At 39.7% G+C, this 22,316-nt stretch overlaps 1 protein-coding gene across 1 annotated transcript in view; it reads left to right on the top strand.

Annotated features, from left to right (window-relative positions):
- The window catches only part of B3GALNT2 (beta-1,3-N-acetylgalactosaminyltransferase 2), an 81,709-nt gene that overhangs the window by 20,572 nt on the left and 38,821 nt on the right, over positions 1 to 22,316 (top strand). The window contains exons 2-5 of the mRNA XM_011989375.1: positions 206 to 369; positions 10,087 to 10,234; positions 15,642 to 15,742; positions 20,394 to 20,587. Of these exons, the coding sequence (XP_011844765.1) occupies positions 206 to 369; positions 10,087 to 10,234; positions 15,642 to 15,742; positions 20,394 to 20,587 (607 nt within the window). The remainder of the gene's footprint in view (positions 1 to 205; positions 370 to 10,086; positions 10,235 to 15,641; positions 15,743 to 20,393; positions 20,588 to 22,316) is intronic.

Raw genomic sequence — 22,316 nt, forward strand, 5'->3', positions numbered from 1 at the left:
CGGGGGTGTGGGAGGCCCGGCTCGGTGCCGCGGGGCTTCGCCGGGAATTGCTGGAGGCGGGGGAAGGGCCAAACGCGACGGTCCCCAGACGAAACAAACGGCTCTTTTCATCCTTGGAGCGTTAACATCGGGCAAACTTGAGGGAGCTTTTCTCTCTTCGTGTCCCCGCCACTTCTCACCTCCCCGTTTCCCTTAACGGCCGCAGAGCCGGCGCCCGCAGCTGCAAGTCCTTCGCCTGCCCCCGGGCCTGGTCGGTGGTGTCGGACGCCGCGGGTTCGCCCGAGAGCGGAACCTCGTGTGCCCTTCAGCCGCCAGCGCCTGCTGATTTGGGAGCTTGGGCTCTGAAGTTGTTTTCTTCCCCCCCAAGTTGTTGGTCTTTCTCCGTCAAGACTGGGGTTTTAGTGCTACGGATAATGTGTGTGCGTGTTTTCAAAGGTGGCTGGGTTTTGCTTTTAAGGAATAACTTTGCTGTAAGAATATACAGTAGTTCGTATTCTTGGATTATGATGTAAGTTGGTTAAAAATCTAGACATGAAATAGGGCATGGCCGAGAGTGGAGTTGTTCCTGTGAGTTTGGGTCGCATAACCTGGTAAAGCAGTTTACGTGGAAATATCGAATTCTTTAACGATCATGTTTATTTACTCTAAAACTTAATCGCTCTTGGGAATGAAACCTTTGTTCTTGTTTCGCGTCACAGCCTAATAGAATGCTTTACTCACGGTGCCCAGTGGATTATTTTGTTAGTGGGTTCCACCACCCTGAACACTACGTTAGCTTTCTCTGTATCTTTAAGGGCTTGCCCTAGGACATGAAAGAAACCTGGAAAACTCTTTTAAATATTGTATAATACTTATTTTGTAACTATACTGGGACTTTGTTTTCCTTACTATCTCTCCCAAAAACAGCTGTTTTCTAATCCAAAAGTTCTTAAAATTAGAATTGAGTATTTGCAGTTCAGCACTCTATGCCTTATAAGTAGAAAGTATTCGGCAATCCTCAAAACAGTCTCAGTTATATGAAATTATGTTGAGGTTATTTTGGTAACAATCTCTTTTCTTATTAGATCACCCGCTCTTTGAAAAGAATTTGTGTGACCTGAATAGAACTGAACAGTATTTAAGTGGTTTAATGAAAGTACAGTGTGTTACTGTGCACTTAACCAGTTAATGGGCCAGGGTTTTGCTCAGTGTTTTTTAGGTTTTTGTAAAATGAACTAAGAAGAGAGTGCCATATATAAAAAATGCTTTGTAACATCTGCTTGTGTGTCACAGCTTTCTCTCTTTTGTTGTATGAGTGAGCCCTGCTGGAATCTCCTTGCAGAGCGTCATTAAGTCTGTGTATGACCTTAATGGTTGTTTAGGGTTCAGTAAAACAAACAAAAACAGAAATCTTAGTAGACTTCAAACTGAAATCTTGGTAGACTTGCTAGGCAGTTTCTTAATTTGAGACAAGTTTTTCCTACTCCCTTACTGCACATGACGGATGATTCCTTTATCTACCATCCAGTTAGACCAGGCTAGATTAAGGAAATGAAGAAATAGAACATAGAAAGGGACAGGGTAATAATGTAGGTAAGAAGATCAACACTGGTTATGTTAATTAACTTTGGCTTTGAGTGAGTACTGTGTATCTGATCAGATAATAAATAGGATTTTTTTTTAAGTTCCGGTTACCTGTGCAGGACGTGCAAGTTTGTTACATAGGTAAACGTGCGCCATGGTGGTTTGCTGCACCTGTCAACCCATCGATATTTTAATAATCTAAATTAAACTTGACTGGCGGGGCGCGGTGGCTCACGCCTGTAATCCCAACACTTTGGGAGGCCGTGGTGGGTGGATCACCTGAGGTCAGGAGTTCAAGACCAGCCTGGCCAACATGGCGAAACCCTGTATCTACTGAAAATACAAAAATTTGCCGGGCATAGTAGTGCATGCCTGTAATCCCAGCTACTCAGGAGGCTGAGGCAGGAGAATCACTTGAACCTGGGAGGCGGAGGTTGCAGTGAGCCAAGATTGCACCATTGCACTCCAGCCTCAGTGACAAGAGCGAAACTCCATCTCAAAAAAATTAATTAATTAATTAAACACGACTGACTTCTACCTTTCCTTTTTTCCTTTTGGTACTTTCAAAACTAAAAGAAGTGGAAGCATCTTAAATGCTAAAATTTCCCATAATTCCTTTACTGTCACATGGTCACCTTTACAGTGACCATTGTGCTGTCACCACGTTGAAACTAAAATAGTTGGGTGTTTTTACAATTTAACGCTTTTACTTTAAGCCTAACAGGAGAAAAAAAACCACACAAGATTTTTCTAAGTATTCTTTTCTTGAATTAACTTTTTTTTTTTTTTTTTTTTTTTTGAGATGGAGTCTTGCTCTGTTGCACAGGCTGGAGTGCAGTGGCGCAATCTCGGCTCACTGCAAGCTCGGCCTCCCGGGTTCACGCCATTCTCCTGCCTTAGCCTCCAGAGTAGCTGGGACTATAGGCGCCCACCACCACGCCCGGCTAATTTTTTGTATTTTTAGTAGAGACGGGGTTTCACCGTGTTAGCCAGGATGGTCTCGATCTCCTGACTTCGTAATCCACCTGCCTCATCCTCCCAAAGTGCTGGGATTACAGGCGTGAGCCACTGCGCCCGGCCAAATTAACATTTTTAAATGTATTTTTTTTTTCTTCTACTACTTAGTCTGTCTTCAGTCTCATTAAGTCATGGCAGTTTTGTTTTGTTTTTTGTTTTTTTTTTTTTGAAAGATTTACCTTCCCTGAATATTAAAAAAAAGGCTCTCTGGCTGGCAGTTAATTCAGCAAATATTTGAGAGCCTATTCTGTGCCAGCTCCTATTTTAGGTGTGGAATTACAGCAATAATCAAGCTAAACTTCCTGCCCTCATATAGTTTACAATTTAGAAGGGAAGACAGAGCATCACAAATAATTATAAGTATCACAGCGGTAGTGATAAGTATAGTGAAAAAAGATAAAGCAGTGTTAAGAGATTAAAGAGATGGTTTTAAATAGGTCAGGAAAGTCCATTTCATTCTGAAGAGGTAACAGTTGAGCAGGGACCAGAATGAAGTGAGTGAGTCACGTTAGTTCCAGAATCAGCAACTTTTTAAATGTGACAGCTTCCCTTAAACCAGTCAGGGAAAGCAACTGGTAAAGAGGAAGTGAAATCCATTACACCTAAGGGTGACAGAGGAAAATGCAGGTGGAGATAACCATCGGACCCAGAAATCTGAACATAGGATATCTTGATTACAAAATACTCGTTTTGGGTAATGCCTTAAGTAGGAATTATTTAACAGTTAATTTAGAAAAATGATGTGACAAAAGAAGACTTCTCTTTCTCTTTGGAAAGAAAGAAACCAAGACAAAGGAGCATATTCACTCAACAAGTACTTGAGTGTTAGGTTCTGTGCTGGATGCCGAGTCCCTGCTCCCAAGGTGCTCACAGTAGCTGATGGAAACAGACGTAGGGCAAGTAGAAGGTCAAAAAGCAAATTGAGCTTGCTTTGTAATTTTGCCTGGAGTGAGTTTTTCCAAAATTATCCCTATATGCTAATCGTGTCTCTGTGCTTCAGTTTCCTTATTTATAAAATGATGATCTCATAGACTTATTGTGTAGATTCAGTTAATGAAACACCCAGAACAGTGCCTGTTTCATAGTAAACACTCCGTGAGTTTTAGAGAGGAGTGGTAGTCTAGTGGCGGCTGATGCCTGTGCTAGTGTGTTTTGGGAGGTGTCTTTGGTAGTGTGTATGATGATTGTCCTTATCATTAGAGCTATGATAGGCTTACATGTTTTCTTCATTTTCAAGATTTGTATCTATTTGTGACTGATCTCTTCCAAGAGCATGCATATGACAGTGAAATTTTGGTCTGATTTTTAAGACTCTTAGACTTATTTTGAGCAATCAATTTTGATGTCAAGCTTCTTTAGACTTTTTTTTTTTTTTTTTTTTTTTGTGGATACACAGTTTCACTCTGTCGCCCAGGCTGGAGTACAGTGGCACTCCATCTTGGCTAACTGCAACCTCTGCTTCCAGGTTCAAGCCATTCTCCTGCCTTAGCCTCCCGAGTAGCAGGGATTACACATGTGCGCCACCATGCCCAGCTAATTTTTGTATTATTAGTAGAGACTGCATTTTGCCATGTTGGCCAGGCTGGTCTCGAACTCCTGACCTCAAGTGATTTATTCACCTCGACCTCCCAAAGTGCTAGGATTACAGGCATGAGCCACTGCGCCAGGCCCTCGCTTAGACTTTAATATACCTTTGGGTGTCCACTCAGTGCAGAGTCGAGCAGGTTGCCAGACTCTTAGGATATATTACATATTAAAGAAAAGAAATAGTTCTTACTGTAGGATCTCAGAAGAAAACAATACCCCAAAATAAGGCCTCAGAAGCAGCTGTCTCTGACCTGCTGCTGCTGTCCTCTCTCTGGCCTTGCATTCTCACCTGAGGCTAACTGTAGAAACTAAAATCCCTCTTCCCCAAAGCCATAAAACCTAAACATATTACTCTTAACTACCCCCCCAGCACCTTTCTATGTAAAAATTACCTAACCTACCTTCTTTGATTACAGGTCATAAGAACCTCATATCAGAGAGGGTCCTATCCCACACCCAATAGGAAAGTGTATACTCTGAGAGGACAAGAAGATTCTAGACAGGCCTTGCCGGGTTTTCCAACTCCGTCTGTTAACATTAGATCCTAACCTTTCTGTCCAATCTTACTTCCACATAGCTATCCATACTTGGTTAAACGTAAGCATAGAAATGGGCAGTTTCTCCTGTATCTTTACTGATCAAATAAATTTATATGCCTTTCTCCTATCAATCTTTTCTCAGTGATTTTCACCGAACCTTCAGAGGGAAAACTTTCCCTTGGCCCTTACGTTACTCTCAGGGAGCTTTCTTCGGATTGTGATTTATTCCTGACGTTATGAAGATTTTGTTTACTGCTGTATCTGTGCCATCTAGAACAATGAGCATAGGAGATGCTCTATCATTTGAGGGAATAAATCAGGAGAATAAAACTGGCGCAGCTTGATACATTTTCACAAATTGAACACACCCAACTAATCACCACCCAAAGTTAAAAAAAGAAAACTATCAATGCTTCAGAAGTTCCCTTCATGCTCTGTTCTGTTACTACCAGGGATAGTAACCAGTGGCAGAAATTTGGCTACTTTTGTACTTTATATAAAGGGAACCACCTAGTATCTACATAGTTCCTATAGCGTGTTTATCTTAATATGATATATTAATAGAATAATGTTTAATGATACGATTAACATGTAATTTTAATGGCTGCATAGTATTCTGTCATATAGCTACACCATAATTTATTTAATGAGTCCCTTATTTATGCATTTATGTAGCTTGCGGTTTTTCGCTATTAATAGGTGACACTATGATTAATAAAGATCTTTGAGTATATCACTGATTATTTCTTTAGGATGAGTTCTTAGAATTGCTGGACAAAATTATACCATTCTAAATTATTTGACACATTGCCAAATTGCCCTGCAGACGGCTGTACCAAATTACATTCCTTCCAGCAATGAAAGAGAGTAGCCACTTTTTTTTTTTTTTTTTAGAAGGAATCTCGCTCCGTCACCCAGACTGGAGTGCAGTGGCACAATCTCGGCTCACTGTAACCTCCGCCTCCCAGGTTCAAGCAATTCTCCTGCCTCAGACTCCCAGGTAGCTGTGATTACAGGCGTGCACCACCACGCCCAGCTAATTTTTTTTGTATTTTTAATAAGGACGGGGTTACACCAGATTGGCCAGGCTGGTCTCGAACGTCTGACCTTGTGATCTGCCCTCCTTGGCCTCCCAAAGTTGAAGCTGGGATTACAGACATAAGACACCATGCCTGGTGGAGAGTAGCCACTTTGTTGAAATCACTAACAACATTTCCTTGAAGTACCCATCATTTAGTTACTATCATTTAAGAAGACATTTGTCAGTTTGAATGCAGGAGAAAACTGGTGTCCCATTGTTCTAATTCAAACGTGATTCTTATTGAAGTTGAACATGTTTTCATAGGTTTGCTATTTGCCTCTCTTCTTTTCTGAATTATCTTTATGTCCTTTTGTATCATTTTTATTTTTTTTTTTTTTTTTTTTTTTTTGGGTATTGAACCAGGAAGCTTTATTTACACAGTAAAAGTAACAAGCAAATTCCTGAGAGACTAGAGCGGCTGGAGCGCAAGCCACGGCCTGTGCGGGGAGGCCAGGCTGCAGGGGCAGGCAGGTCCTGGGCCCCGCGTCTACTCTTTCTGGTCGCCACACTTCCTGAAGCTCTGCAACACCCACAACATTCAGCTCAGGGAAGCTCCTGCAACCCCAGAAACAGCCTGTGTGCTATCTGTCACCCAAGCCCCCAAGACAGCTTCCCCACGCACTGAAAACACAAATCATTTGCCAAAAAGACTACACTAGGTCAGACTATCCTATCTAGGCTACAAGATCTCCACTTCGGTCTGCCATTAAAAAACAAAACAAAACAAAACCTTTTTCTTTTCTCTTTAAAGAGGCATGACAGAGGGGTTTGACCAACAGCGTGGACATGGCAAGGTGCGGCATCATTGCCATCATGTTTACTTAGCACTTTTTTTCCCCCTCTGTTTCTAGACACCAGAATCAACTAGGTACCCTGGTACCCTGTTCTTGTAACATAAAACAAAAGGTGATAAGAGTTTAGAGCCAGATTGCTAAGGGGAGCTAGAAATTTGAGCAACATTCTTACACAAGTATTTTATTATGCAGCTACTTTGGGTTTTGTACTGTGTAACACAGTACTCAGGAGTCTGTTGGACTAATTTACTTTAATGGTATGTGGTTTAAAAAACCTATTTTTCTGAAATTTGACTTCAGTATATCTGGAAGTATTTCTCTAAAAGACCACAATGTGCCGTGTTACTTCCCCTCTGCAAGGAAAAGAGAAATGCACGTAAAGTAAAGCAGTTGAACAGAAACAGCTTAGACCTGGGTTAGAAGCAGGGGGCATTGAGAGTGGCAGAGAGGTGGAATAAGATCAAAAAGTAGTTTACATCCATAATCCATGGGATTTTCACATACCACATGGTTATCTTTGTATTTCTTTATTATTTTTAGAAAAATCTTGTTTAACAATTATATGGAGAATTCAGGTAAAAACCAGTTAGGATGCCCTCATATTAGTCCGGGTGAAAAAACAGACCGAACTGAGCAGCAGCTAGAATTAATGACAAGAAAGGGATAGATTTGAGAAATTTTCATGAAGATTTTGAGACATCAAGAAAAGATTAAATTATTCTCTGTGTAATCTATTTCTAAAAAATTTGCTTTGATTAGCCATCAAAAATAAGGTAGTAAATTTTTAGCATTAAAAGTGATGTTTCAAATATTTTGAAAGTTTGCTTTTGTGCAGCATCCTTATTTTCTGATGATGTCAGATAAAAGAGGCATTTAGATTAAATGTGGTTTTTTCCCTACAGCTTTTAATCTTTTGAGATGAGACTTTGAAACAAATGAAATAGAATATCTAAAACATTTTTTGTGTCAATTTTCTCTAAATAAGAAGTTGAAGCGCAGGGATTTAAATAACTTCATACTTACGTAATACAAAATGTTGGCTGTGGAATCAATGTCGGAACCTTTGCCTCCTTCCTGACACTAGAATGTACGTAATATTTCTGTGTGAAAAAGGTGGGGAGGCATATTGTCAATTTTATGTAGTCATTTAAATTAGTCTCCGAATTCAGACACTCATTTAGAGTGAGTTCCAGCACTAGGTACAACTTTCATCATATAATTATGTATCTGAGAAAAAATGTTCTGAGCCATGAGTTCAAAAAAATTGATGTGTTACCCAGCGTGTTCAGTGGTCCGCTTGTTGCTAATTCACCAGTTGAACTGGTATTGTGCATTAAAAGATCAGAATTTAGACTCAGATAAGCTATATTAAGCTGTATAGCTATAGACTAGAACAGTGATAAAGAAGGGAGTTAGATTGCCTGGGATTAAATCTTAGCCCAGCCATTTCCAAGCTGTTTGACTTAAGTTACAGAATTCTCTGTGTGTTTCATTTGTTCAACAAGTACCAGGCCAGGCGTGGTGGCTCACCCCTGTAATCCCAGCACTTTGGGAGGCCGAGGTGGTGGATCACAAGGTCAGGAGTTCAAGACCAACCTGGCCAAGATGGTGAAACCCCATCTCTACTAAAACTACAAAAATTAGCCAGGCATGGTGGGAGGCGCCTTTAATCCCAGCTACTCGGGAGCCTGAGGCAGGAGAATCACTTGAACCTGGGCGGCAGAGGTCGCAGTGAGCTGAGGTCGCGCTACTGCACTCCAGACTGGGCCACAGAGTGGGACTCCGTCTCAAAAAAAGAACAAGTACCTACCTCAATGGGTTGTGAACGTTAAGTGATACTCTATATGTAGTGCTTTTCACAGATTAGGTATTCAATAAATATGGCCTATTAATAAGCTTAATCCATGACAATTTGAGTTTATTTAAAAATAAATTTTGTCTTTATAAAAGAATTCATTTTAGTACATGACTCATTGTAGGGTGAAAAATACCTATATTCCATTTGAAATGGAACTTTTTTTTTTTTTTGAGGTGGAGTCTCACTCTTGTTGCCCAGGCTGGAGTGCAATGGTGTGATCTTGGCTCACCATAACCTCCACCTCCCAGGTTCAAGAGATTCTCCTGCCTCAGCCTCCCCAGTAGCTGGGAAAACAGGCAAGTGCCACCACACCCAGCTAATTTTGTATTTTTAGTAGAGACAGGGTTTCTCCATGTTGGTCAGGCTGGTTTCAAACTTCTGACCTTAGGTGATCCGCCCACCTCGGCCTTACAAAGTGCTGGGATTATAGGCGTGAGCACTGTGCCTGCCCTAGAATGGAACATTTTAAGAAATATACCTATTGTGGAAAATAAGGTATCTACACAAAAATTTCTGTATTAGATCCTTAAAATTATCCTAGTAGAAAGATCTGTTTTTATTATTTTAATTGGGCCTTTGAAAAAAATATCAGCATGGTTTTGTTGTCTTTTAGACTGAATACCTAGATCCCATGGTATATAAAAACATTGCATTTAATGTAGTAAAGAGTCTGGGCTTCAGTAATTTATTTTTGGAAACTTTTTGGATCAGTTCCCACCACTGGAGAAAGAGATGAAATGGATACCTCATCAGAGCTATATATAGTCTCGTAGCTCTCAAGCCTTAAAACTGGTGATGAAAAACAAGGACAAAGTATATCGTTCTCTTCTGTCTTCTAAGGACAAGTTTTAGATGGAAATGTAACCCTGCCCATTAGACCTTATGACAATAAAAAATGAGCCGTTCAGAATGACTTGTTACTTTATTTTTTTTTTTACTAAAAATGTTGCTTTCCCATCATTCTTTAGAATATTTAGTAGGTAGTAAAAGGTTTACTGGCTGTAGAATTCATTGATATAAATAAGGGTTGCATTATTTTCCAGTATGGAAGTCCTTCAACTTCATCCGCCAAGCTTAATACCTAACATTAATGTAGGACTTCACTTTTCAAAGCACATTTTTTTTTAGTTGCCATTGAATGCCTCCTATGTGCCTGATACTAAACCAAGAGCTTTATACATGTTATCTCATTTAATTTTTACAACAGCTTTATGAGAAGTATTATTATACCCATTTTGTAGTTGAGGAAACTGAAGCTCAAGAAGCTAAATAACTTATAACTAATATATGATTGAGCCTGGATTCTAACTGTGGCCTAATTGACTCTTAATGCTTACTGTTTTTTTATGCTACATTGCCTTTTGGAACAGATTCTTACCACAAACATCTTGTTTGTTTTGAAGAATTAATATACTTATGTGAGCATGAATACATACGTATATACATGAAAGACAAAAAAGACTCTACACCAAAATGTTATTAGTGGTTGTCTCTGGATACTGGGTTTATATGTGATTTAAAAATTCTTTTCTTTGTATTTATCTGAATTTCCTACAAACATATACTTTGTAATAAACTTATGATACATATTGAACTTCATAGTAATTGATACATGACTTATTTCTAATGTATTGTTCTTATTTCTAGATCAGTTGGCCTTATTTCCTCAGTGGAAATCTACTCACTATGATGTGGTAGTTGGCGTGTTGTCAGCTCGCAATAACCATGAACTTCGAAACGTGATAAGAAGCACCTGGATGAGGCATTTGCTACAGCATCCTACATTAAGTCAACGGTAGGTTTTCTGAGTTGTTGCCTTGCCTGGTTTATTGAAATAAGAGTTCTGAAAAACCTAGCCAGACATGGTGGTGTGTGCCTGTAGTCCCAGCTACCCGGGAGGCTGAGGTGGAAGGATTGCTGGAGCCTGGAAAATTGAGGCTGCAGTGAGCCGTGATTGCATTCCAGCCTGCGTTCCAGCCTGCGTGATGAGAATGAGTCCCTGCCTAATTAAAAAAAAAAAAAAGTTCTGAAAAACCTTATTTTGAATAGAAATGTTCATTCAGATATGTGGCCTCTTCTTGGGAGAAATGGCTGTTTCATTTGCTTTTCTTCCATATAGTTTGGGCCAAAAAGTAAATTTAACCAACATTTTAAGCCAAATGATAGTTGGAAGAGAGTATATTCACTGGTTAGCATATGTAGTATTTAGATACCCAGTGTGATTTGTTTGTTTTTTGCTTTGATTTAGAATAGCAATTCTTAAAAGGTTCCATTTTAGAGCAGTTTTCTCCTTAGACACGTGCATGTCTAAATATACTTTTCACTAACTTCACAGAGATAAATTTAATTTTTTTCAGTTTTGTAGTATTTTTTAGTTGTGTAATCTGCAGTGTGTGTAATATGCCATGCTCTTTTTCCTGACTACCCTTCCAAAACTGAGCTTTGGTAATCCCTTTCATGCTGACGTTAGATAGCTCTCAGCTATTAGTTAGGAGCCCAAAGCCTTAGTCTGTTCTCAATGAGATCAGCCTCTGAAGATTGTGTGGTGAGGGACTAGGAGAAGAAATGCATAGAAAGTTGACTTCTATTTATGTGAAGACTCAGGTGATAAGCAGAGAACGCCCTTTCAGGATAGAATAGCACTGGCACATTTGTGACTAAGTAGCTATACAAGCAAATTGCAGTTGTGAATTTTTTTTTTTTTTTTGAGACGGAGTTTCGCTCTGTCGCTCAGGCTGAAGTGCAGTGACCCGATCTCAGCTCACTGCAACCTCCACTTCCTTGGGTTCAAGCGATTCTCCTGCCTCAGCCTCCCAAGTAGCTGGGATTACAGGCACCTGCCACCATGCCTGGCTAATTTTTGTATTTTTAGTAGAGACGGGGTTTCACCATGTTGGCCAGGTTGGTCTTGAACTCCTGACCTCAGGTGATCTTCTTGCCTCAGCCTCCCAAAGTGCTGGAATTACAAGCGTGAGCCACCAAACGCAGCCTAATTGTGAATTTTCTTGTCGCTAGTAGTGCTTTCTCATAGTTGCTTTCATTCTTTTTGAAGACAGGTTTCTTTAGTTCATGGTTGCAGTGATAATAGAGCCTATTACACAGCAAATGAAAGACCTCAGAATCATCACTACTATCAGAACCACCTCCAAAAGCTGTACTTCCTATAGTATTTCCCTGTCAGAAAATAGTGACTCCTCCACCAGTTGCTCAGACCAAAATCCTTGGTGTTATCCTGATTTTTCCTTTCACCTGCCACATCCAGTCCATCAGCATACCTTCCTAATGCTGCTTAGACCAGACCCAGAATCTGACTTCTCACCGCCTTTACCACTACCATCTGATCTAGGCTGCCATTACTTCTCACCTGGATTATTGCAGAAGCCCCCTTCTCTGAACTTACTGCTTCTACCTTTGACCCCTACATTTTATTTTCCATACAGCAGCCAGAGTGATCCTTTTAAAATTAGTCAAATTATGTCAATGCTCTATTCACACCCCTCCATTGACCTCCTTTCTTGCTCAGAGTGAAACCCCAAGTCTTTGTTGTGGTCTTTGACCTTATCTACATACACCGGCCGCCTTACTGTACTTTCATACACTAAAAGTGCTCCTGCCTCAGGGCCTTTGCATTTGCTGTGTCCTCCCTCACTAATGTGCTCGGGACTCACTTCCTTCAGGTGTCTGCTTAGATGTCACTCTAGCAGACGGCCCCATATTAAATAGCAGCCCATCCCTATCTTGTTTCTGTCTTCCCTTAGTTGGCCTTAATTTTTTTTGGTAACACTTATCACCAACTGGCATCTGTATTGTATTTAGTTGTAAAATTGTTTGTCTTCCTCCACTTGAATGTAGGTTTCATGAGCACTGGGGGTTCAGGTTTTTTCATTGGTGTTTTCGCAATACCTAAAACCTAGCTTGGTGCAGACTAAGTCACTCAACAACTATTGAATGAATGACTCAGAACTAAATGTAATGAGTAAAGTTAATATTCAGACATTCACCACTAATTTATTTGCCATCATAACAGTCTTGCTTTAAATTTAGCATGCTCGATTTGTGTTATGAAAATGATCAGCTATCTGTATAAAAATAGATATTAGGCAAAAACACGTTCCTGGGACATACTAATTTTGTGTATCTAGTAAGAGTACCTAGTAAGATGGCTCAAAAAACAAATTTGATACATACTAGCAATAATTTAGTTAGCACATTTACTCATTTCTGTTTATACTTTTATTCCAAATGCTAGTTGTCTATGAAAGGTATTCTGCCTTAATTGGTAATTAGTAACAGAAACTGCATTTCTGTGGTTATGGCATATTTTCCATTCTTGCATTTCTCCAAAGGACCCAAACTCAACACTAAGTACTTCTGTAAGTAGATAGTGTGGTATGTGTGGTAGAATACAAAGATAAACACAGTGTAGACTGACTGTTAGGAGGGGCTTGACATTTAGTAGAAGGAAATAGGTATGATAGTGTAATAAAATGTTACATGTGCTGTGATATAAATAGGTAGAAAAGAGCCCGGGGTGTATGAGAAACTCCTAACGCTTCTATATTACTGGAGCACAGGGCTCGTGGTGGTGGGGGAAGGGTTGTGGCACAGTGTGAGAGAAGTAGCCAGGAGAGGTAGGACAGCAGAGAGATGTATATAAAGAAAAGAGGGGGGAAGCATATGACTGTGAGAGGCAGACAGTGAGCAGATCATGTATAACAGGCATGCGGAAGGTTGAGTAGAAGGCCGAGACCTGTTGAGGCAAGGACTGCTGAGGAGCTGATCTGCAGATGTGACCTTATGAGAGAATAAGGTCATTGAATGTAGAAAATGAAGGAGGAGGCTAGGAAGATTGCTAGTGTTCTGACTTGGAGAATAGTGGAATCAATCAAAACAAAAATACTACATGAGAAGAGCAGGTTTCATGGGAAAGAAGCTCAGTTGTGTATGTGTTGACCTTGAGGTTCCTATAGGCAGTGGTGTACTGTTGAAGGTTTACTAACTGGCTCTCTGGGAAAAAGGATGCTTATGTGTACATACATGTTTATTATAAATTTTATTGACGTAAAGGATATACAGCAGTAATTGACAGATAATGACCTGTACAATACTGTTTATCGTGAATTCCATGAAGTCGGTTGATTCTCAGAATGCTTTTGTTGTTTGTCAGACTCTCCTATCTATGACCAACTTCTGGTTGCAGTTAACAAAAGAGTATAGTTCTGACAAAAGTCTTTCTTTTAAGTTAAACAGTGAAGACTAAATTGACAAGATATGCCAGCTTTACACTTAATAAAGTCAGTGAGTTCTATGCTGTATCAGGTAATAGTTTTTGAATACTGGAATTGTATCTTCCTTGACTGTTTTTTTGAACTATTCACTCTGTAATGGCTATAGACAGACACATTACATTAAGCTTAATTTGCATTATCAACATTTTCTCTATACTTTCTTAAGTCTAGACCATCAACAAAACAATAAACCAAACCCTTATTTGTACTATTTGCCGGTTTCTAGGGTGTGAATATTCCCACCATGGCCAATACAGGCGACTAACGTAACATCTCTGAACACAGAGTCGGGGAAAGATAAGCAGTAGCTTGCCATGTATACTATTCCACCATGTAGATGTAATAAATATAAATTACCTCAAGAACATAAATAATAGTAAAATGTAGTAAAACATTGTGATTAATTTGAGTATTTCCTTTTTTTGATATATATTTAATTATAAGGTTATATAATTTAATTTTAAATAAAGGCTATGTTTAGTAACTGTCTCACAAAATTTCTGAAAAGTTGACAGTTGACTCTCAGAAGTCAGTAGTAGCAGGCTTTAGCACACAGCGGTCTGTGGGTTATCTAGACGAAGACGTCCAATGAATTTATAGGTCCTTTACTTAGAACGTGGGTCTAAACTAGAGTTACTAATTCAGGACTGGGCACAGTGGCTCGCACCTGTAATCCCAGCACTTTGGGAGGCCGAGGCAGGCAGATCACTTGAGGCCAAGAGTTCGAGACCAGCCTGGCCAAAATGGTGAAACACCATCTCTACTAAAAATACAAAAATTAGCCAGGCGTGGTGGCACACGCTTGTATTCCCAGCTACTTAGGAGGCTGAGGCAGGAGAATTGCTTGAACCTGGAAGGTGGAGGCTGCAGAGAGCCGAGATTGCGCCATTGCACTCCAGCCTGGGTGACAAAGCAAGACTCTGTCTCACAAAAAAAAGGAAAAAAACTAGAGTTACTAATTCAGGAATCATTCCCATGCTAGTTGAAGCCTTGAGAATAAATAATATTGTCTAGGGAAAGGAAGTAAAAAAAATGAGTAGATTGAGAAGAGACCCAAGGGCAGAGCCCTGAACTAATCCCCCTCTCAGTGGACAAGCTGGGGAATAAGAGCCAGTGAAGATGACTGAGCAGGCCGCAGAAGGAAGGGAAGAGAGCATTTTAGGGAACTGGGCAGTATCAAGCCGTGGAGAAGCCAGGAGGGTAAGAGTTGAAGAGTGTCTATTGATTTGGCAGCAGCTCATTGGTTACATTAGTGGAATCTCAGTGGAGGTGGTGATGTTAAAGCTAAAATTCTTGTTTTATAAAAAGAGCGGGAAGTAAGAAACAAGAGGCTGCAATTTTAATTTCTTTGTAGGACCTCAGTGTAAAGTGTGATAGCAAGGAAGGATGGAAGGTGAAGAGAATAATTAGAGTCAGGATTTTATCATGTTTATACTGTGGAGGGAAGGAGCCACTAGTTACAGGGGTAACCAGTGAAGCAAGGTCTAGGAGAGAAGGGGATTTCTTCTTGGATGGAAAGACCTAATCCTGAGCAAAAGGAACACCTTCTGAAACAGAAGAAGACAACAAAGGAAAATTTTAGATATAGGTATGTTTTTAGGTGTGGGCATGAGAAGCTGACTTTACTATAGTTTGCTTTTAAATGATATGAACATTTGCTGGTAGCGAGGCCAGACATATTCTTACTTGCTTTAATATAGCATTGCAATGAAGGACTTGTGCATAAGTAACTTGGTAGTTAGCAACTTTCAATTTGCTTGTTCCCCCATTTTGCTAGACTAGAAAAATAAAGGTAGAGAATTAATCCTCATAAACACTTGTGTCTCAAAGTAAAAGCTCTGAAATGGGCGTGAGGAAACGTGCATGTGCGAGGTGAAGATCAGTAACTGATGTTAATGCCAACACATCTCTCAGTGTGCTTGTGAAGTTCATAATAGGTGCTCATGGCTGTGAAGTGCCTGTGGAAGACAGGGAGGATCCTTATTCCTGTAACCTACTCAACATCACAAATCCAGGTAAGTCATCTTTTCCCTCGACTGCCATACACATTCTTGATGTTGAGTAAAAGTTACTAAGCTTAATAGTATGGAGTCTGTTTTCGTTTTTTTAAATTTTATTTTATTATGTGTTTTAGAGACAGGGTCTTGCTCTGTCGCCTAGGCTAGCATGCAGTGGCACAGTCACGGCTCACTATAACCTCAAACTCCTGGGCTCAAGTGATCCTCCTGCCTCACCACCCTGCTAGGACTACAGGCATGTGCCATGACACTTGGCTAATTTTTTGTAGAGTTGAGGTCTCGCTGTCTTGCCTGGGCTGATCTTGAATTGCTGCCCTCAAGGGATCCACCAGCCTCAGCATCCCAAAGCATTGGGATTGCAGGCATGAGCCACCATGCCCTGGAGTCTGTTTTTAATAGACTAAAATATCTTTCATCCAAATTTATGTCTCATCTTTTTTTTTTTTTTTTTTTGGGAGATGGAGTCTTGCTATGTTGCCCAGGCTGGAATGTAGTTGTGCCATCTTGGCTCACTGCAACCTCTGCCGCCCGGGTTCAAGAAATTCTCCTGTCTCAGCCTCCCGAGTAGCTGGGATTACAGGTGCCCACAACTGCGCCTAGCTAATTTTTGTATTTTTAGTAGAAATGGGGTTTCACCATCTTGGCCAGGCTGGCCTCGAACTCCTGACCTCGTAATCCACCCGCCTCAGCCTCCCAAAGTGCTGAAATTACAGGCATGAGCCACCATGCCCGACCTGTTTCATCATTTTTGACAGATTGACTTGGGGTATCTATAGAGATTCTTTACAGAATCGAAACTTTAGGATCCAGAAGACTCTTATTTTTCAGTGTGATTCATATGCACTTGGAAGTTCCTTATGCTTAGATAAATCCTGAATTACCAAATTTTGAACTTTTGGAAAACTGCTGATTTTACCAGTTAATTTATAATAACCTTGAAGAAACAAATATTATGAATCACTTTCTCTTAGAATTATTATCTAATTTATTTCTGTAAAAGAAAAAATAGTAAAAAAATTTAAAACACAAGTAACATTATTTATGCCTTAAAATTAAAGGTTTGTAAAAATTTTGGTGAGGGTAAAGAAAGCTTCTCTAGCACTTTGGGACACCACAGCGGGAGGAAGAGCACAAAACCAGCCTGGGCAACATAGTGAGACCCTATGTCTCCAGAAAAAAAAAAATAGCCAAGTGTGGTGGCTCACGCCTGTAGTTCCAGCTGCTGGGAGGCTGAGATAGGAGGACTGCAGTTCGAGGCTACAGTCTGAGCCCAGCAGTTCGAGGCTGCAGTAAGCTATGATCTGTTCACTCTAGTGCACTCCAACCTGGGTAACAGAGCGAGACCCTGTCTCAAAAACAAAAAAACAAAGACGACAAAGAAAGCTGATCCTAATTAGGTTCTCTGTGTCATCAGGGAACCAGTTTTAGGAAGTTGATAAATTTATAACTGTCTGTGTTTTTTAGCACTTCCCATTATGTTCAGCTGTGTTTCTAAGGGAGGTTAAACTTCCAAGTCTTAAATATGCTGATTAGGACTTCTGATATTTTAAGGTTTGTTAAAACTGTATAGTTAAATAACACCTCACTTTTATAAGCAGGCTCCATGGCTCTCAATCTAAGCTCTGCCATTTTCTAGCTGTGTGACCTCCTCTGCCTCAGTTTTATCATCTGTAAACTCAGGGGATAAAAGAATCTCCCTCATGGAGATTGACATAAGGATGAAATAAGTTGATACATATGATGTATTTAGAATAGTTCCTAGAAGGTAGAAGGTACTGAACATTATTTTAAAGAGCCTGCCATTTTATAAAGTTGGGCTTCAAACAGCTTTTTAAATAAATTGGACAATATATTCAGGTCTGTATTATAAAACAGAGGTTTCTTAATTAGGACGTCTATGAATTCAGTTAACATTGTAACCAAATTTTATGTATGAATTATGAGAAAGTCCTTTGGCTTTCACTGGGAGTCTTTTTTTTCTTTTTTTTTTGAGACGGAGTTTCGCTCTCGTTGTCCAGGCTGGAGTGCAATGGCGTGATCTTGGCTCACTGCAACCTCCGCCTCCTGGGTTCAAGCGATTTTCCTGCCTCAGTCTCCTGAGTAGCTAGGATTACAGGTACCCACCACCACGCCTGACTAATTTTTGTATTTTTAGTAGACACGGGGTTTCACCGCATTGGCCAGGCTGGTCTTGAATTCCTGACCTCAGGTGATCCATCCGCCTCAGCCTCCCAAAGTGCTGGGATTACAGGCATGAGTCACCGCACCCAGCCTCACTGGAGTCTTAAAGGGATCAGAAACCCCATAGAATGTTATGTCACTGATGATGTGGTATCCTCCAACAAATTACAATTGAAAAACAAAAAGAAGCCCTTCACTTTTAAATTAACCATATTTTTTATATTAAGTGCTGTTATTTATTAAAAGTAAAGAAGTAGAACTTTCTGTTAATAAAACATTTTCATATATGTAATACCTAGGTTATGAATTTTTAAATGTGTATATAACTTAATATTGAACCTAATGTTATTTTTTCGATAATCCAAAGGCAGTTATGGTTATTTCAGTACCAGAAGGTCATGGTAAGCGTTAATCATTGTGCTGTTGTGGCTGGGATAGAAGGGTTGATTAATAGCACTGTAATGCAGCGGGATTTCCTGTGTCCACGTAACTTGAAGCCCAAGGCACATTTCTTTTAGATAAGAAACTATCTAAAAATGCTGTATTATAATGTGCTTGCCCTATTGCTTTTAATAAAGAGGTTTTTCCTATGGATATCTTTTATTTACTGAATATCTTAGGGAGAAAAAAATTGTATTGTTGTCCATTATGTTGTAGTCTAGACTCTCCGGTTAATGCTTACCCAGCCCATGACAAAAAGCTATATTTTTCCTTTTTTCCCTGCTGCCCATGTCTGTAATTAGGTAAGAGTCATCACTTCCCTTTAGTCCCATTTTATTGAGTATCTACTGAGTGTAAAGAGCTTCTAGGAAGTCTGATATAGGCATCCAAATGATCTGCTAGAGTATAGGAAGAAAATATAATTTCTTTTTTTTTGAGACAGGGTCTTGCTCTCTTGCCCAGGCTGCACTGCAGTGGCACAATCTCAGGTCACTGCAGCCTCTTCCTCCCAGGCTCAAGAAATTCTCGTGCCTTCGCCTCCCAAGTAGCTGAGGTTACAGGTGTGTGCCACCACGCCCAGCTAATTTTCGTATCTTTAGTAAAGACAGGATTTTACCATGCTGCCCAGGCTTAGAATTTCTATTTACCTGAAAATAAGAAAATACAATCTTTATTAATACTGAATATATAAACTTACCACAATATATGCATATATTTTGTAAGTAAATAGGTGTGTGTACAAATATTTTTAACTGATGGGGTTGTGTAGTCAGCAAAATTTGAAAACCACAGCTCTAAAAGATACAAAGAACTCTGATATAATCTTTTAAAATAGGGTTTTATATTATTAAAGCAGCACTGATATTCCCTGCCTATGAACTGCTTTATTTAATGTATTCTGATTCACTTATGGTAATTAGAAAATTTATTTGAAGGCTGGGCACAGTGGCTCATCCCTGTAATCCCAGCACTGTGGGAGGCTGAGGCGGGAGGACTGCTTGAGGTCAGGAGTTCAAGACCAGCCTGGGTAACATGATGAGACCCCCCATCTCTACAGAAAATTAGCAAGACCTGGTGGTGTGTGTCTGTGGTCCCAGCTACTCAGGAGGCTGAGGCAGGAGGATCCCTTGAGCAAAGGAGGTTGAGACTTCAATAAGCCATGTTAATGCCACTGCACTGCAGCCTGAGTGACTGGGTGACTGTCTCATAATTAAATAAATCAAATAAAGAAAAATTATTTGAAAAGAACTCTTTTGGCACTGATTAGACAGCCATGGGGGAGTGGAAAGGGGACTGACTTTGGAATCATGAAATGGGACTTGATTCCTGGATCTGCTACTTTCTATGACCTTAGGTGAATTGCTTAATTTTGGGCCTCAGTTTCTTAATACGTAAACTGAAGATAATGCCACAACCACAAGGGTAGTAGTGAAGATGTAAATGTGATGGGGAATGGTACATAGAAGGTGGTTCAAAACTGTGTTTGATATGCTTACCTTTTATCAATGCTGTATAGCAAGAGTTTTTCAGTGTTATTTGAAGTGGCTTCAGTTGCTTATTTATACTGTGATAATTGCATCACGTATCACAAATATTTTAAATTGCCTATCAAGAAGTAGGATTTTTGGAATTTGCAGAGTAAGACCAAATTTACTGATTATTTATGACTACAGTTAGTACTGTTTTTATTATTTCTATGTATCCAACCCTTCCAAATAGATGACTTAAATTTAACATCTCCTGTGGCATTTATACATATATATGCACCCATGTATGCAAAAAGCTATTAAACCAGTTCTGATAATTAACTTACTTAGACGTGGCTGAAAACTTTATTCTTAAATTTCAAAAATGTTTATATAGAAGCAGCCATTTTTCTCAAGCATTTTTTAAAAATTCCTGCCATTTGTGAATTATATAGCAAATGATTACCTAGGTTTTGGCATTAAGCCCACTTCACTACTTCCTACTAGTAGAACAAAGGATTGTATTTGTTCAATTATATAAACCTGTTCTCATTACTTAGTTTTGAATCAGGAAATTGAAGCGTTCAGTCTGTCCGAAGACTCCTCATCAGGGCTGTCTGAGGATCGAATTGTCAGCGTGAGTTTCCGAGTTCTCTACCCCATCGTTATTACCAGTCTTGGAGTGTTCTATGATGCCAGTGATGTGGGTTTCCAGAGGAACATCACGGTCAAACTTTATCAGGCAGAACAAGAGGTATGCACTGCTCTGTACAGGTTTTTTCTCTTTTTTCTTTTTCAGAAACATCAACTTTTCCTTGTGACATACAGTGAGTAGATTGGAGACTATGTAATTCTCTCTGGTTGAGGGACTTGCACCTTTCTTCCGCTATTACTGAATACACTGTAGTGAGATATAAGACTAGTTTGGAGATAGATTATCTATGAATAAATGTGCTACATCCAGAAAAGAAGGAGTTAGATTAGAAATCTCTAACTTAAAATTCCCTGAAGCCTAGGGAATTTCGAAAATTGGTAATGGATATAAAAAAAGTTTGGGATTCTTAGGATAAGTGAGTATTATTGCCTCTTTCTTCCAACTGTAAAAGTCCGTAATACAAAGCTAATAACTGCTTCAAATCTTTTTTGTAATAAGATATAGAGGAAATAAAAGTTATTCTTTTACCGAAAACAGAAAATCCCTGAAGTTTCTCTGTTCCTGATATGTGGGGAAATCTGATTTGTTTACAGAATGCATCTGAAGAAGTAGCGTGGAATTGTATTTGAAGGATCTGTTTTTTAAACATGAAGAAAACTTGAAGGAATTATTCAGTAAACAACCCTATAGCCACTAACTGCATTCTACAACAGTTAACGTTTTTCTGTATTTGGTTTATTACGTATTTATATCCACTCCCAAGTAGCTGGGATTACAGGTGCATGCCACCACACCTGGTTCATTTTTGTATTTTTAGTAAAGACGGAGTTTTGCCATGTTGGCTAGGCTGGTGTCGAACTCCTGACCTCAAGTGATCTGCCCTCCTCAGCCTTCCAAAGTGCTGTCTCAGCCTCCCAAAGTCCTGGGATTACAGGCATGAGGCACCGCACCAGGCATGGTGTGCTTTTTCTTTGTTTGTTCAAGGTGTGCTACATGTTTCTTCAATCTGTAAATGTATGTCTTTTACCAAATTTGGGGGATTTTCAGCTATTAATGTTTTCAGAACCTTTTCTGATTTCACTTGCTCTCTCTACTCCTCCTGGGATTCCAATTACATGTATGTTAGATCTTTTGATATTGTCCTACAGATCACAAGACTGTTCATTTTTTTCAATGTTTTTGTCTCTTTTCCAGTGTAGATAACTTCTGTTAATCTGTATTCAAGTTTAGTGACTCTTCTGTCATCTCAAATCTGAATGAATTTTTTATTTTAGATTTATTTTAAATATTATACTTGTTAGCACTTCAGTTTCCATTTAGTTCTTTTTTACTGTTTTTATTTCTCTAAAATTTCCTATGTGTTCATTGTTTGAGAATATTTTTCTCTACAGCTTTGACCATAGTTGTAACAGCAGCTTTAAAATCTGTGTACGCTTATTCTGAGTCATCTCAGCGTCTGTCTTTATTGATTAATATCTTTCCTCTAAAATATGGGTAACATTTTTCTGTTTTGTGTCTAGTATTTTGGGGGTCTTTTGGTTTGGGTTTTGGTGGTGCTGTTGTTGTTGTTGTTTGACAGGGTCTCGCTCTTTTGCCTGGGCTGGAGTGCGGTGGTCCAGTCACGGTTCACTGCAGCCTTAAACTCCTGGGCTCAAGCTGTCTGCCCTCCTCAGCCTCCTGAGTAGCTGGGACTACATGCGCGTGCCGCCATACCCAGCTACTTGTAAAATTTTTTGTAGAGCAGGGTCTCACCATGTTGCCCAGGCTGGTGTCAAACCCTTAACCTCAAGTGATCTTCCTGCCTTGACTTCCCAAAGTGCTGGGATTA

Source organism: Mandrillus leucophaeus, unplaced genomic scaffold, assembly GCF_000951045.1.
Source record: "Mandrillus leucophaeus isolate KB7577 unplaced genomic scaffold, Mleu.le_1.0 Scaffold350, whole genome shotgun sequence".
NCBI classification, from domain to species: Eukaryota; Metazoa; Chordata; class Mammalia; order Primates; family Cercopithecidae; genus Mandrillus; species Mandrillus leucophaeus.